At 42.7% G+C, this 13,074-nt stretch overlaps 1 protein-coding gene across 1 annotated transcript in view; it reads right to left on the minus strand.

Moving 5' to 3' along the window:
• Nucleotides 1-12: 12 nt before the first annotated feature.
• TRIM33 (tripartite motif containing 33) overlaps nucleotides 13-13,074 on the minus strand; it is a gene marked incomplete at its 5' end in the record, with an annotated part of 36,619 nt that continues 23,557 nt past the window's right edge. The window contains 10 exons of the mRNA XM_019513758.1: nucleotides 13-3,295; nucleotides 3,375-3,425; nucleotides 5,267-5,419; nucleotides 6,098-6,172; nucleotides 7,086-7,209; nucleotides 7,575-7,918; nucleotides 9,054-9,213; nucleotides 9,505-9,568; nucleotides 10,123-10,255; nucleotides 11,414-11,614. Of these exons, the coding sequence (XP_019369303.1) occupies nucleotides 3,083-3,295; nucleotides 3,375-3,425; nucleotides 5,267-5,419; nucleotides 6,098-6,172; nucleotides 7,086-7,209; nucleotides 7,575-7,918; nucleotides 9,054-9,213; nucleotides 9,505-9,568; nucleotides 10,123-10,255; nucleotides 11,414-11,614 (1,518 nt within the window). The remainder of the gene's footprint in view (nucleotides 3,296-3,374; nucleotides 3,426-5,266; nucleotides 5,420-6,097; nucleotides 6,173-7,085; nucleotides 7,210-7,574; nucleotides 7,919-9,053; nucleotides 9,214-9,504; nucleotides 9,569-10,122; nucleotides 10,256-11,413; nucleotides 11,615-13,074) is intronic.

The following is a 13,074-nucleotide window of genomic DNA, read 5'->3' on the forward strand; positions in this document are numbered from 1 at the left end:
TTTTTTTTTTTTTTAACAAGAGAGTTTCAAATCAAAGCATTTAATTGCATCAAGCACCAGACTTAACTTCTTGCTATCACGCTGGGACATGGCAGCTGTGCAGAGAAACCATGTGACATGCCTGCCCTCTGCAACAAGGCTCTCCCCTGCCATACGGCACGTTTTCCATCCCAACATCCCTCAACTGTTACCAATTGCCAGCCAGAAGCCGCTGCAACCAACGCGTCACGCCACTGATACAAAAACAATTACTTTGCTATTGAGTCAAATAGATGCAACATGGCACAAAAGCTGTTTTGGCTGAGCAAACCGACCAGTTCCTAAGATCGATTTACGTCCATGGTCTAAGGGGGAAAGCAGCACATCAATGTAGTTGAAACATCTTTTAGGATCTTGCTTGGATGGACCCTAGCTAACTATGAACAGCTACCGGATTATCAGATTTGGATTTCCAAAAGGGAACAACCAACCGAACAACAATGAAAATCCACTTGGACACACTAGTCTCACTCATTTCTTTGTACACAGATGTTAAGGGAAACACTTCAGATTTCTTGCACGCGCCTTGAGATTTCACGTAAGTGGTAATCTTTATTGTATTCTGAAGACAAGAAAGGAAGTTTTCGGGGTAATGTGCAAGAAAAAAGCCTCACCTGTAACCAGGATCACAGCTGGGGTTTCAGACTCACTAATGGAATAAAGGCTAGTTTACAAGTTTACAAAATGCCTCGACCAGAGTGAATTTCCTACCTGTTACAGGGGAGCAGAATCAGCCTGGGCAGGACAAGTCTTAACATTTTAAAACAACATCTGCAGAAATTAGAGAGCTTACACGTGCCATAAAAACTAGCAAGCCCAACTGAAGAGAACTCAATCTTGCCCACTGTATTTTTAATAGTACAAATTCCGCTCAAATTGGCAAAGTTAAAGAGAGAATCTAGAAATGCATGAACAGGTCACGAGTGTACAGTCATTAAATAATCCAATTTTACTTACAGATCAGAACTTCCCATTCACCCCACTCATGCTTCTCTAAGAACAGACACTGGCATGTTTTCAAATTAGCCATTCTTTTTGATTTGGATGCAAACTATTTATGATTAAAATTTACTGGACAAAATCCTTTGGAAAAACATTACCACTTGAAAGTAAAGACAAAATCAAAATTCTGTTTGATCCTTTAAGTGCAATGTTTAAGGTAACCTAAGGAAGTGAGCCAAAGCGGTAAGCACACCTTCAATCCCTTTCTGTGGTTTAAGAAAGGATTTAGTCACATGCTGTATGCAGTCATATTTGGACTGTATAAAAACAAAATTAACCTAAGTGATTTGCATAAAGATTTCTTAAGAGCATCATTTGTTGATTCAATAGATTTTGTGCTAAAATATTTACCTCTATCATATGGTTAAGTCAAATCTTTCTTTATATGCTATGAATAGTTTCTCATGCTGAAAAGAAAAAATGAAAAAAAACCCAAGAACCCTTGACGATTTGCCACATTCATGTTTCATTCACACAAAATGTCATGGCAAATCTGCATTTTGGGCACCTTGATCTTGTCTCTTTACACAGGACTTTTTCATCTTGTTCCAACAGAAGACTGTACAAGGGCTAGAAATTCCACTTCTCGGTGCTAGTCCTTAAAGAGCAGGCCAGTAAGAGGAGGAAACCTAGCTGTCCAAAGTTTAACTACTTTGTCAAGAAGGCATCTCTACCCACAAATGCTGCAAACAAGGCAGTGTGCTGTGGAAAGGCATTGCAGAGATGCCCACTTCATACGGAGTTTGGCTGGGGACTGATCTGTTTTCAACATCTGACCAGAAGCCGCTCTATTTCAAATTGTGGTCTGTGCAAGTAACTCCATGTCATGGAGGGTAAGTAACCCAGTCCCAACAGGTTTCTTCCAATCTTTCTAGACATTTCACTCATAAGCTGCTTCCGAAGAAAGTTTTGAGTAGTTCTCTAATAAAAATAAGATAGAACCTCCATATGAATGCAATGTTAGAAATAGCATATATTACAAATCTGTTCTTGATAGGAACAATTAGTAAGAATACACATTAGCTTAAAAACAGCTCAACAAATGTTGCTGATCTGCAGGAATTTTCAATCCACTATTTACAAATAAGACAAAGTGAATACAGGAAATTTTACACATTTGGTAGTCAACAGGTTATTGTTTGCCAATAGTGGTCTCTCAGAAACTGATATTTAGGAAGACTGGAAAACCACCAGTTATTACCTTCTCAGTCTAAATTTGTAAGTACAGAAATCTAGGTAACAAATATTGAATACATTCTGCCTCTCAGGGGGATTAGGAAGAGACAAAAAATCCTACGAATTCCAAAAAAGACGTATGTGTACATGGTCCATACGTTGGACTCCATTAATACTTATAAACGGACCCTACCGAGAAGCAACGGTTACAGCCAGACCTAGTCCTGTACGTATTAAGAATTCACACTGCTGCACTTGCCAAGTCAGAATGGTTTAATGATCTTTTGTGATGTTTCTGTACATAAAATGCTGGAAAGAAGGCGTACTCTAGATATCTGGATCAACACAGAAGGTCAGTTACTCACAATACCATTTAAATGAGAAGTTGATCAAATAAATGATCTAATTCGCACTCCATTTCACACAAGGGGGGGATTGCTGGCCACACTTCTTACAGTTTAGACTGCAGTCCAGCGTGAGAGTAACCATACTGGTCCAGTCTTGCAGAAAATTTATTAAGCAGTGCAACAGTCCACTTATCTGTACAAGGAGTGCCTTATCAAGTCTGCATCTTTCTCAACATTCACGCACCTCTATCTGTGAGAACAGGCCGAGAGAGAATCATCATCAGGAAAAGAAAAGGAAATTCCAAGTAATCCAAAAACCAAAAAAAAAAAATCCCCCAAAAATACAATACAGGTTTTCCCCATGTTGACAAGAATGTTTTTCTGTACAAATGTTGCTTTGTAATCTAATACTGTCTAAAAGCTACCAGCTTCTTCAAGATGGCCACTGTAGGCATGATATTATTCCGGGAACACTTAAATAACAGTTTTTACAATAAGTTTAGGTCCATATTATCAGATTACTTTATATGCACTGGTCTCTCATCTGATTTTAGACGTTTTCTACGTGGCTGTATAAAATCTTCATCGGAGTCCTCAGTTATTTCACCATCGTCCTCTTCCTGTTCAAACTCAGGCAAAGGTTGGAAGGTCCTGTCTGGGTAGATCTCTGTAAGTTTATCTTCAAAGTACAATGCAACTGCCTTCCCTGCCTGTGCTACTTCTGAATCAGCCTGCAAATAAAGAACAGGAATATTCACCTGTTGGTAACGCATGTCCCTTCACCAAGTGTGCATGGTCTGAAACGCTTACCTTCAAATTAATCTCTTGTGTTTCTGCATAAACTTGAACAACTTTCATCATCTAAAAAGGACACCAGAGTCAAAAAAAATGAAATTATAATCCTTTCTAAAGTTATGCGATTGCACAGGGTTGGATGACTGAAGTCAGCCATCACAGGAAAAACAGATCGTTATGACCAGATTGGTTTAGCTCTCAAATTCAACAAAGAAAGAGAGGTCACCCGCTTTATGAGGCTGTTTCAAAACCTACAGCACATGGACCTTGGGCAATACAGGAGGCTTTGATACAGTAAATGGCTACCAGTTACATTAAAGCAAATGGTTCTCACGACAGATTTTTCTTTACCAAAACTCAGTTGCCCAGAATAGGATCATGGAAAGCCAACGCTATTTCAGTTGTAACAGAAGAGCTCCTGCGCAAGTTCTTTTCTACAAAAGAAACGGGCGTTCTTGCCTCTTTCATTCCCCACTTCCAATTACCTCCATGTGACAGACAGACACGGGAACCAGACCTGGCCCTACAACCTGAGCAATCAGACCCTCTGAGCTTGCGAAGTTAGAGTCAGCACTTAAGAGTGTGAGGAGTCAGGTCTGAAGAGTCCTTTTAAAAGTACATGTTTCCCAGACCCGCCTCCTATTCTTGACACGCATGCAACACCTCTAAGAGCAGCAGCGTTGCTTCCAAAGCGGACACCTCATTCACTCCCTCGATTGAGAGACTTGGAGAGCTGCTCTCCCTCCACATTCCCCATTAACCTCTCTACCTGACACAGGGATATGATAAGTCATGAGCTCAGAACAACCGTGTGCACAGCTGCCTCATTTGGCAAGTTATTTTCAGATTTTACTAAGACCATACCTTACGTGAGGCGGAGCTGAGACTTAACAAGCAGGCTTGTGGTTGCCCCAAGCCGCCACTCTAGGCAGGACAGAAATTCTTTTTGAACAGTGTCAGAAAATGTGAAGTTACACATTGAAAATAAGGATCTACCGCTTCCACCCTCCCTACAGCCCATTCTCCAGGACTTTAGGTTGTACTGTGTGAGAAGCCCCAGAGATGACGATTTCTCTTCCCAGGGTTAATTCCCTTATTCCAGCAGTTTATGGGTGAGGAACGTGAGAGAGCCTACATTTCCCTTCTCTTTGCTCTATTCAGTTACTGCTGCCACCCTTTTCACCAACTTAACTCATGCACATTGTGCACATTTGTGAGGTAGACGAGTACTTCAGTACTTGGCAAGCAGAAGTCACGCTGCAACACGTGCATTTAGCTACACTCACAAGGAAGATCTTACATTTTATGGGCTGCCCATCTCAGGCCCGTTTTTGGGGTAAACTAACCTGAGAAAGTGAGGGGCTGCTGGGTCATGCTGCAGAAAGGCTTCTTAGGCTCCGTTTAGAAATTAAAACCTCATTTTAATTGAGCAAGAGCTAGAATCAGGAGGGCTGGTCTCTGCAGACGCTTTTTTCCTTAACAAAGTTTGCGGCATAATATTTGATGAGCACTGATCAGTGGCAGTCTGCTTTGCTATCATCTGTGAGATTTGGAGGGATGCCCGATTAACCCTGCACTTCTGACGCATGGCTGCAATCCATTTGAGATGGGCCAGCCAGGAGGTCGTGCTGCTTCTTGGTGCAGAATGCAAATTTAAGAGCAGCTATTGCCAAGCCAACTGCTGCCTGCAAACCTTGGTACAACTCTTGCCTTCAGTGCACTGTGTAACCCTCTCAGCCAACATGAAAGGAAGGCCTGCACTCGGGCTGTATGTACTTGCAAAGGGTCCAACTCTTCAGGTGTTCCACACACAGCACTTCTGGTCTGCAAGCAGGAGCTGTGTGGAGCAGCTGCAGAATCAGCCCTACACCAACCTTAACTGCTCTAGAGATTGGAAGCGAACATACTTCGTTAAACCTTTCACAGTTCTTGAAGATCAGCCGGACATCTGCCACAAAATCCTCGGGAGTTTGGTAGTGTTGGGAATGTTTCTTCTGCAGCTTCTTTTTCACCGTTGATAAATCCATTGGTTTCTTTATAATTTTATAGTAGTTTGGTATCTGCAAAGAAAGAGTGTATCTGATCACAAGCCGCCCAAAATGGCTGCTATGCAATTCTTTTGTTCACAGAAGCAGCATATTCCATTCACTTAAGGTCAGCAACCATCCAACCCCGTCAGAGCACACGCACACTGTGTATCTGGGAAAGCCACGACTGCGTGGGGAAGGTTAACACCACAGCAACATAATAATCAAGTTAATAATACAACATACTGGATGCTGGAAAGAAACTTGTGTATAAAGATCAAGGTGCAGTATCACTGTCTTCTAGAACCATTAAATGTGACTTCTCTTACATCTCTTGGAAGTCAAAATTTTTATTCTATCCACATGGCTACCAACGGGTGGGTTTTTTTTAAAGCCTTCTGCTAAATACAAATGATAAAATATTTTGCATTTTATCAGATACCCCAAAACCTTTGCAGTCCATTCAACTATTGCTATTTGAAAACGTTTTAGAACAAACACGTTTAACAATTCAAAGCACCATTCTAAGTTGGACCAGTGACATTTTCAGATTGGTTTTACTCCAACAGCGTCTTGCTGATGAATGTGAAGAACAAACAACTTATTCCCAACACAGAAACCTGTTAAGACTTTGGTCCCTTGGAGACATCATTTGCATTTTATTTTTATTTAATTTCCCCCCGCCCCATCATCACGCAGCAGGAAACTCACCGAGGCGGGGACTGGCTCTTGGAATTCAATGCTCAGCTCATGGCAATATAAGTAAAGCAGGAGACGTTCACATTTCTTGTGAAAACAAACAAACCAGAAATCTTAAAATTAATACCCTACATTTAACTTCAGTCAAAGAGTCTGTACTTAAATAGGTTCATATTATACTGTCTCACTAGAAGAAAATGAAACCTTGAGCCTACATTTTACTTTTCATTCATTTTCAAAGATATGGAAAGTATCCATTGTGAAGGGAACAACAGATTTACTTCAGGTAGCCCAATGTTAAAAGCTTGTTAACTCCTGCCTTCCTTGCTTTCCTTTTCCCAGAGGGGACAGAGCTGGGCTAACAAACCAAATGCTGCAAAAAACCATTAAATGAAGGCAGCCAGCTCAGGAAGGGCAATTGGGCAGTGGTCAGTGACACTGTTATGCTCGACAGCCTGTTGCAGGCCACTGATTATACTGTGCCACCAGACAACATGCAAGGGTTTGCCTACTTTTTCCACACGTGGTTGGAATGAAACAATCTGAAAATCCATTCAAACTATTGCTTTTTTATCATTTCCCCCATCACAAACATTTTACTCTTTCAACTGGGTAACAGCCTCCTTGAAGGAATTCCATTTAATAAGTAATAGGCTGCAGGCAATCTGACTGCTTACATTAAACAATATGCACAGCTGGATCTTTCCAATATGCTCTTAAATAACAAACAGCACCACTCATCACACGTTTAAGAAATTCAGCTTGCATAAAGGAACTAACTGCATCAGGAAAGTTAAAAATTTTAAGAAGGTTAAACCCACAAGAGCTCCTAATTAGAACCACTTCTGAGATTAATGTTAAAACATGCAGTGTGTTTACAAAGAAATTTTTGCTTCTTGGGTAACGTACAGGTATAGTGTGGGGATGACAACGAACAATTGGTTAACAAGCCCAATATGACACTTCTTAGACTCTGATGCACACAGTCTTTAACACATACCCTTTGGTCCACCGGACTTAAGCCTTGTGCTGTTTTCCCCTTCTTACTATGTTGCAAATTGTCACAATCATATTCTACTTCAGGTTTGCTTAGATCTCTGCAGAACGTACATATCCACTCCCCACTAAATAAGAAGAGACACAATTAGTTCAGGAATCCAGAGACAAGGTCTACTATTCAGTGACCACCTGGATATTTCTATAGCTTCTTTACCTCCCCAGAGTCACTGTGTAGAATATTAAAGGCTCCTGTAACTTAGTACAGTATAGTACTGTTTATCAAACTCGTATTCCTGTACCCTGCGCGTGCCTTCAGCGTCAGTGAAAAAACACCACCACCATACAGGGAACACACATGCATGAATGGGCCAGTGAACATGTTGGAAGTTTTCGTGCTACTCGTGAGCACTGGGGCTCCAGGGCCACTCATACTGTTGAGCAGCCTACAAAGACATTTTTTGGAATGGAAAGTTGATTTGATTTCTGGTACCTGGGGAAGCTGAGAAGTGTCGGTACGTGACAAGTGAGGTGAAACACCTTTGGGCACTTTTCGCAACATAAGAGATCCCCTCCATTTTGGCATACAGCACACCAATCTTCATTTGGATCATCCTCCTTGTTGTTGCCTTCTCCCACTCGTGCTGATCGATGCATTAGACTTCTTACTGGAGATTTCCCGTTTACCAGACTGTGCCCAGATTGCTTGCAGCTTTCACTTAAATCTGCTGGTTCAGCTTTTACATGATTTTCAAGACTCCCCAAAGCTTCCAACTCGCTTTCCAGATGCAAGTTTGCAGACAGAGGTGGTGTCAAGCTGCTCTCGGGACTGCTAAGCTGGAATAAGAGCAGCACGTGATAATTTGCAAAGGGATCAGTCTACAAATTCATCTTTCCTCACATATTGGGGATCAGAAGCCATTTGGCTGCTTACTACCACTGCAGACTAAGAATGCTGGTAAATCCTTGCTGGACACTGGAAAGAGAATCACTATTCTATAAAAGTCTAGCCTCTTAAAGGGATGGCTCAATCTAACGATAAATTCTACAGAAAACACACCTGCTACTTCGCTATTTTTAGGCTGACCTTTAACAAAAGGCTTTGGATAACAAGTTGCCTCATCCCACTCCCAGTACACAACCCCACCAAGACATCAACCAGAGTTAAAAAACCTTGCAATATTCTCTTTGGTGGCTTCTCAGCATCCTTGCATTAGTGTTGTGATGAGCTCATTCTGGTAAATCAGTTTATGCATTTGGGAGATTCAGACTGTTTTTCTATGAGGCATTGCAGGGGACTTGGATGAATGTTTGTGACTATTAGATTAATGCTGAAAGTCTAAGATGGAGCTATTTAAAGCTTTTATTAGCTAGAGCTAAAAACAGTGAACATACTAAGACGCTAACGGTAGTTTTACTGAATGCCTGAAGAAAGCACTAGTTGGCAGACTCCAGCCTGCATTTTGTGGACCACGTCAGATTCAGCACCCGAACCAAAGGGCAGGATCAACTCCTAAGCAGGGCCAACTAGAGATTAAGTTCCAACTCATTTCTGCTGTGCCACTTCCAAGGCACTGTTACCCAAGAGCAACACCTGCCAAGAGAGGATGGCATCTCGCACGTTTAGATCAAATCTAGTCCAAATCAGCCCAAGACAAAAGAGGAAGCATCTGTCTGACAGCACATAGCAAACAAGTGGCAATCCCAGTCCTGTTGCCCCTGGACTGGTATTCACATCATTAAACCCTATCATTACCACCAGCAGCCTCAGTGCTGGCAAGATACTGGCAGGCCCTGTTCTCTCTGGACCCGTGCCATACAGAACAGAGCTCAGGCACAGTACTGGGGAGCAGGAGGTGGGGGCTGGCTTGCCTTTCAGTTGCTAAAAGGCTCTGTTTCCTAAGCACCATGTATTTCTGCTTTCCTGGTTCTCAAAGGTGCAGTAACATGCAGTTTCACACAACAATTTTACCATGCACGCGCTTCTTCTGCCATCCTCTGTTTTTTCTTGCTTCACTGCTCCTGAGAAACTACATATCTCTTCCTCTGTCCCAGGCTCCTGCTTGACTTTCACCTGGTCAGACTTGAAATTAATGCCCGTCTTCTCAGCAGTTCTGCCTGATGAACCACAGCTAGAAAAAGAAGCGTGCAAGTGTATGGAAAGCTCAGGTGCACTTCAAAAATGAAAACACAACAAACAACACCCCCTTAAGTCTCACTGAAAATGTCTGCTTAAAAGCCATGCCTATAATTTACAAGAAAAAAAACATTTGTGATGGGTTAAGACATGAATTTGCTATATGGAATCACTCTTCAAATAAGGGGTCACAGTTCTAACAGTGATTGGTTGAAGACTTTTGAAGTCTCTATTTATTCTTGACATTTGATTTTTTAGCCACGTTATTAACTAGTAACATACTCACCTCCCCCTGCTGCCTGTGCTAGAGGTGCTAGGTGGCCTCACTGGGGTGTGGGAATTGGATAAACCTGAAAAAAAAAGCATTTCTGTGAAAAGCTGATTCTGTGTAAGGTGTTAACATTTACATGGAGCACCACCAACAATAATTATGCTAATGGTGGCCCAACAGTTCAGGCAAATCAGCAACCCTTCAGTCACTTGGCTCAAGCACAAAGTTTGACCCAATACTGACATTTTAATGGCAGTTTGTCAATTGCCTTTCCATTCACAATCTCAGTATTTACTTACAAAGATGGCCATGCTTTTGACCTAAAAATGTCTCTATTTTTTTTTAAATAAGAACTTAGTACAAAGGCAGGCCTGTTGTATACATTTCATATAAATTCAAAGATAGAGAAAATAAATTAGAAAAATGTTACATGGGTAAGAGGCCTGCTAGGGTGCTGAAAGAACTGTTTCATGGGTATGTGTAAATCAAGCCTATACAGACTGACTAATAGCAATAACCTAAACATTTACATCCCAAGAAGGGGGAGGAAAATAATTTTAAATTATGTTGGGGAAATTGCTTGCCAATTATTTTCAACACACAGCCCCCTCCCATCCTCTCTCTCCAGTTTACCTGACGATCCTGGAGACAGGGCTGAGGGCCCCGGGGAAGGGTTCATGGTGCTTGTTGGCTGAGGGGGTAGGTGACTGCCTGAGATGTACCTGCTGAGTAGGTTATCCAAGCTACTTGATCCAGCATCTTCCAGCTGAAAAATAAATCCCAAGTTTAAGTCAGAAGTCCAGAGGTTAAGAAAGTTGCACCTCACAAGGTCTTTCTCCTAAAGGATATCACACCATGAACCGCTAACAATTTTCATCTGCATACACACGTAAGGGTACATGCAACTACATACATGCTAGCTGAACAATATATTTTTAATTAAAGTTGTCAATTTCTCTCTGTATAGCCAATCAATCATTATAAAATCCTTGAAAAGTGAATATGCCTAAAGAAACATTAAATCAGAGTATCAATTCTAGATACTCCTGAAGTACTAAAATGCCAGGTGGCCATAAGCTAATTTATATCCTGCAGGCATAGCTTTTTCTCCCAACAAACACTGACTGAATTCAGCACACACCTGCACAGCTTCTAGTTGTATTCTCACTTTACAATAACATTTATACCAGAATTAGTAATGCTCTAAATTACTTAAGTAGGAACTCACTGACAAGTACATCAGCAGCCTAAAACTTAAGCTTACTTTTCAGTTATTTACCTAAATAGGTTTCTCTGCACGAGGAAAAGCTGTAGTGTCAGAGTGCAGTAATTCAAAAATACGCCAATTGAAGTGACAGATTTAACTCACTTGACGTCAATTACTCAAATCAGAAGAGTCTCTATAAAACTAAATCAGAAAAATGGCACTATGGCAACTCTAGATAATGAGCTAAGTGACAAGTGCTTCAAAAAACCTTACAGGCATAATGAGGCAACCTTAAATCTGAATTAGTCAAGTTCTGGGTCATAAATGGCATCAGGTTCAACAACACCGTACAACTGGTTACACTTTCCCTGTGCACCTAGCCTTACGTGTTAAAATAGATATTCTTATTGGACATCTTTTCTTGTGGCTCTAAGTGTCACTAGGGGTCTTGATATCAATGTTTTGTATTAAGTTACTCCATAATATTAGTACGCTTTAACTTAGCTGAGCAAGTCAGCACTGGACACTCAAACAGTCATGGCCAAAGCAAGGTGACAATCTTTTGAAAAGGACTGCAAACAATAACAGCCTTAATACTTACTGTAGTAATAGTACACCCATACAAGAAAAAAAAAAAAAGAAGTAGTAAAGGCACTTTTAGTTGAAGAAAGTCTGTTACTTAATCAGTAACAAAGTGTTTGGATCTGGAACACTAACCTGAATGGGTGGGATATCTGGCAGGGAAGGGAGATTCTCTGGATTTGTCACTGAAGGAATGAGTTCTATTGCTGTAACAGATGGACTTGTTGGACCACGGTTTGCATTTGCCATTGTAGCTGTTGTAGGACTGGTTGGATTGATAGTGTTGTTGTGCACTGAAACAACTGGAAAAGGTCCTGCATGCCCTGGATTAGAATGCTGTTGGTAGAGAGACAGGCACTGTCAGAAGAAAGACAGTAAAGCATCTATTTGTAGAGGTGCACCAATATATCGGTCGCATGTCGGATTGGCAGCGATAAAGGGAAAATTAACATTTTCGGCCATCGGCTCTTCTCGGCCAGCGTAGCCAATAATCTCACCAATAAATGCTGTGTGCACGTGCGCAGCCACAGCATGCACACCACACGGCCAGGAATGTAGCCGGGCAGCTTGGACAGCAGTGTCCAGCTGGTAAGTTGGAGGGGAAGGGGGGGGGGGTGCAGATCAAGGCCCTCGTGGTGAAGAAGGGAATAGGGTAGGGGCTCCCCAGCCAGGGTGGTGAATAAGACCCTGGGGCCAGGAGTGGGACCGAGCCATGGCTCGCTGTGGGCTCAAGGCCAAGGGCTGTGCCAGCCTCTTCCTGGCGGGGAGGCTGTGCCCGGGACAGGCTCAGTTGTGTGGGGTGGGTAGCAATGTGAGGGGTGGCTATGGTGGGGTTCCAGGGAATTTTGGGGTGGCTACAGCTCCCCAAGCCCCCCCCCGGCACTCTGCTCTGCTGCCTTTCCCTCGGGAAGTGCAGGCAAGGCTCCTGAGGGAAAGGCAGCAGAGCAGAGTGCCCCAAGCAGGGGCAGCACTAAGGGAGGTTTGGGGGACTATAACCACCCCAAAATTCCCCTCAACTCCCCCATAGCCATCACTTCCAGTGCTGCTGCCCAACCCGCGCAGCGAAGCCTGCCCTGAGCCCAGCTCCCCTGCCAGGTGGAGGCTGGTGCAGCCTCTGGCCCCAAGCACACAGCGGCTGTCCTGCGCACAAATCTGGGGGGCCAAGGCCCTCCATGTCTCCCCTGTGGGTGCATACAGTGGTGGCGAGCCACCCCCGTCCCCGCCACTGCCCGGATGAGCTCTCCATGCTTTCATCCCACTCTAGGCCCCAGGGTCCTATTCACCACCCTGGCTGGGCAGCCCCTGGCCTCTGCCCCACTCCCTCCCTCCCTCACTGTGGGGCCCTTGATCTGTCCCCCAACAGACGTACCACCACTAGGCTGCTGCCAGGCTGCATTCCTGTAAAATCCACTATTGGACTGGTATCAGCCAACATGGCTGGTTAATAATCAACTATTGGTATTGGCCAAGAAAATCTTTATCAGTGCACCCCTATTTATTTGCACATAAAATTGCTGGACTTTACACTACATGCAGGTTCCTGATATTATTCCCAATGTAGTTTAGTAATTTTTGCTGAAGATACAATATGAATAGAAGACTTAAATCATAATGTAATACGCTAAGTAAACAGCCAGCATTTCATGTCGAATCTGGAATGGCAAAAGTCTACAGACTGTGGATCGCTAGAGATCCTGGGATACAGCACAGAATTCCCGTATCTCCTACGAGTTTTAATTATTTTCCTGTGTATTTTCATTTTCTTAGCAAAGTAGTGGTTTAACGTAGATGACTTT

This window comes from Gavialis gangeticus, unplaced genomic scaffold (assembly GCF_001723915.1).
Source record: "Gavialis gangeticus isolate Ggan-Ray unplaced genomic scaffold, GavGan_comp1, whole genome shotgun sequence".
NCBI classification, from domain to species: Eukaryota; Metazoa; Chordata; order Crocodylia; family Gavialidae; genus Gavialis; species Gavialis gangeticus.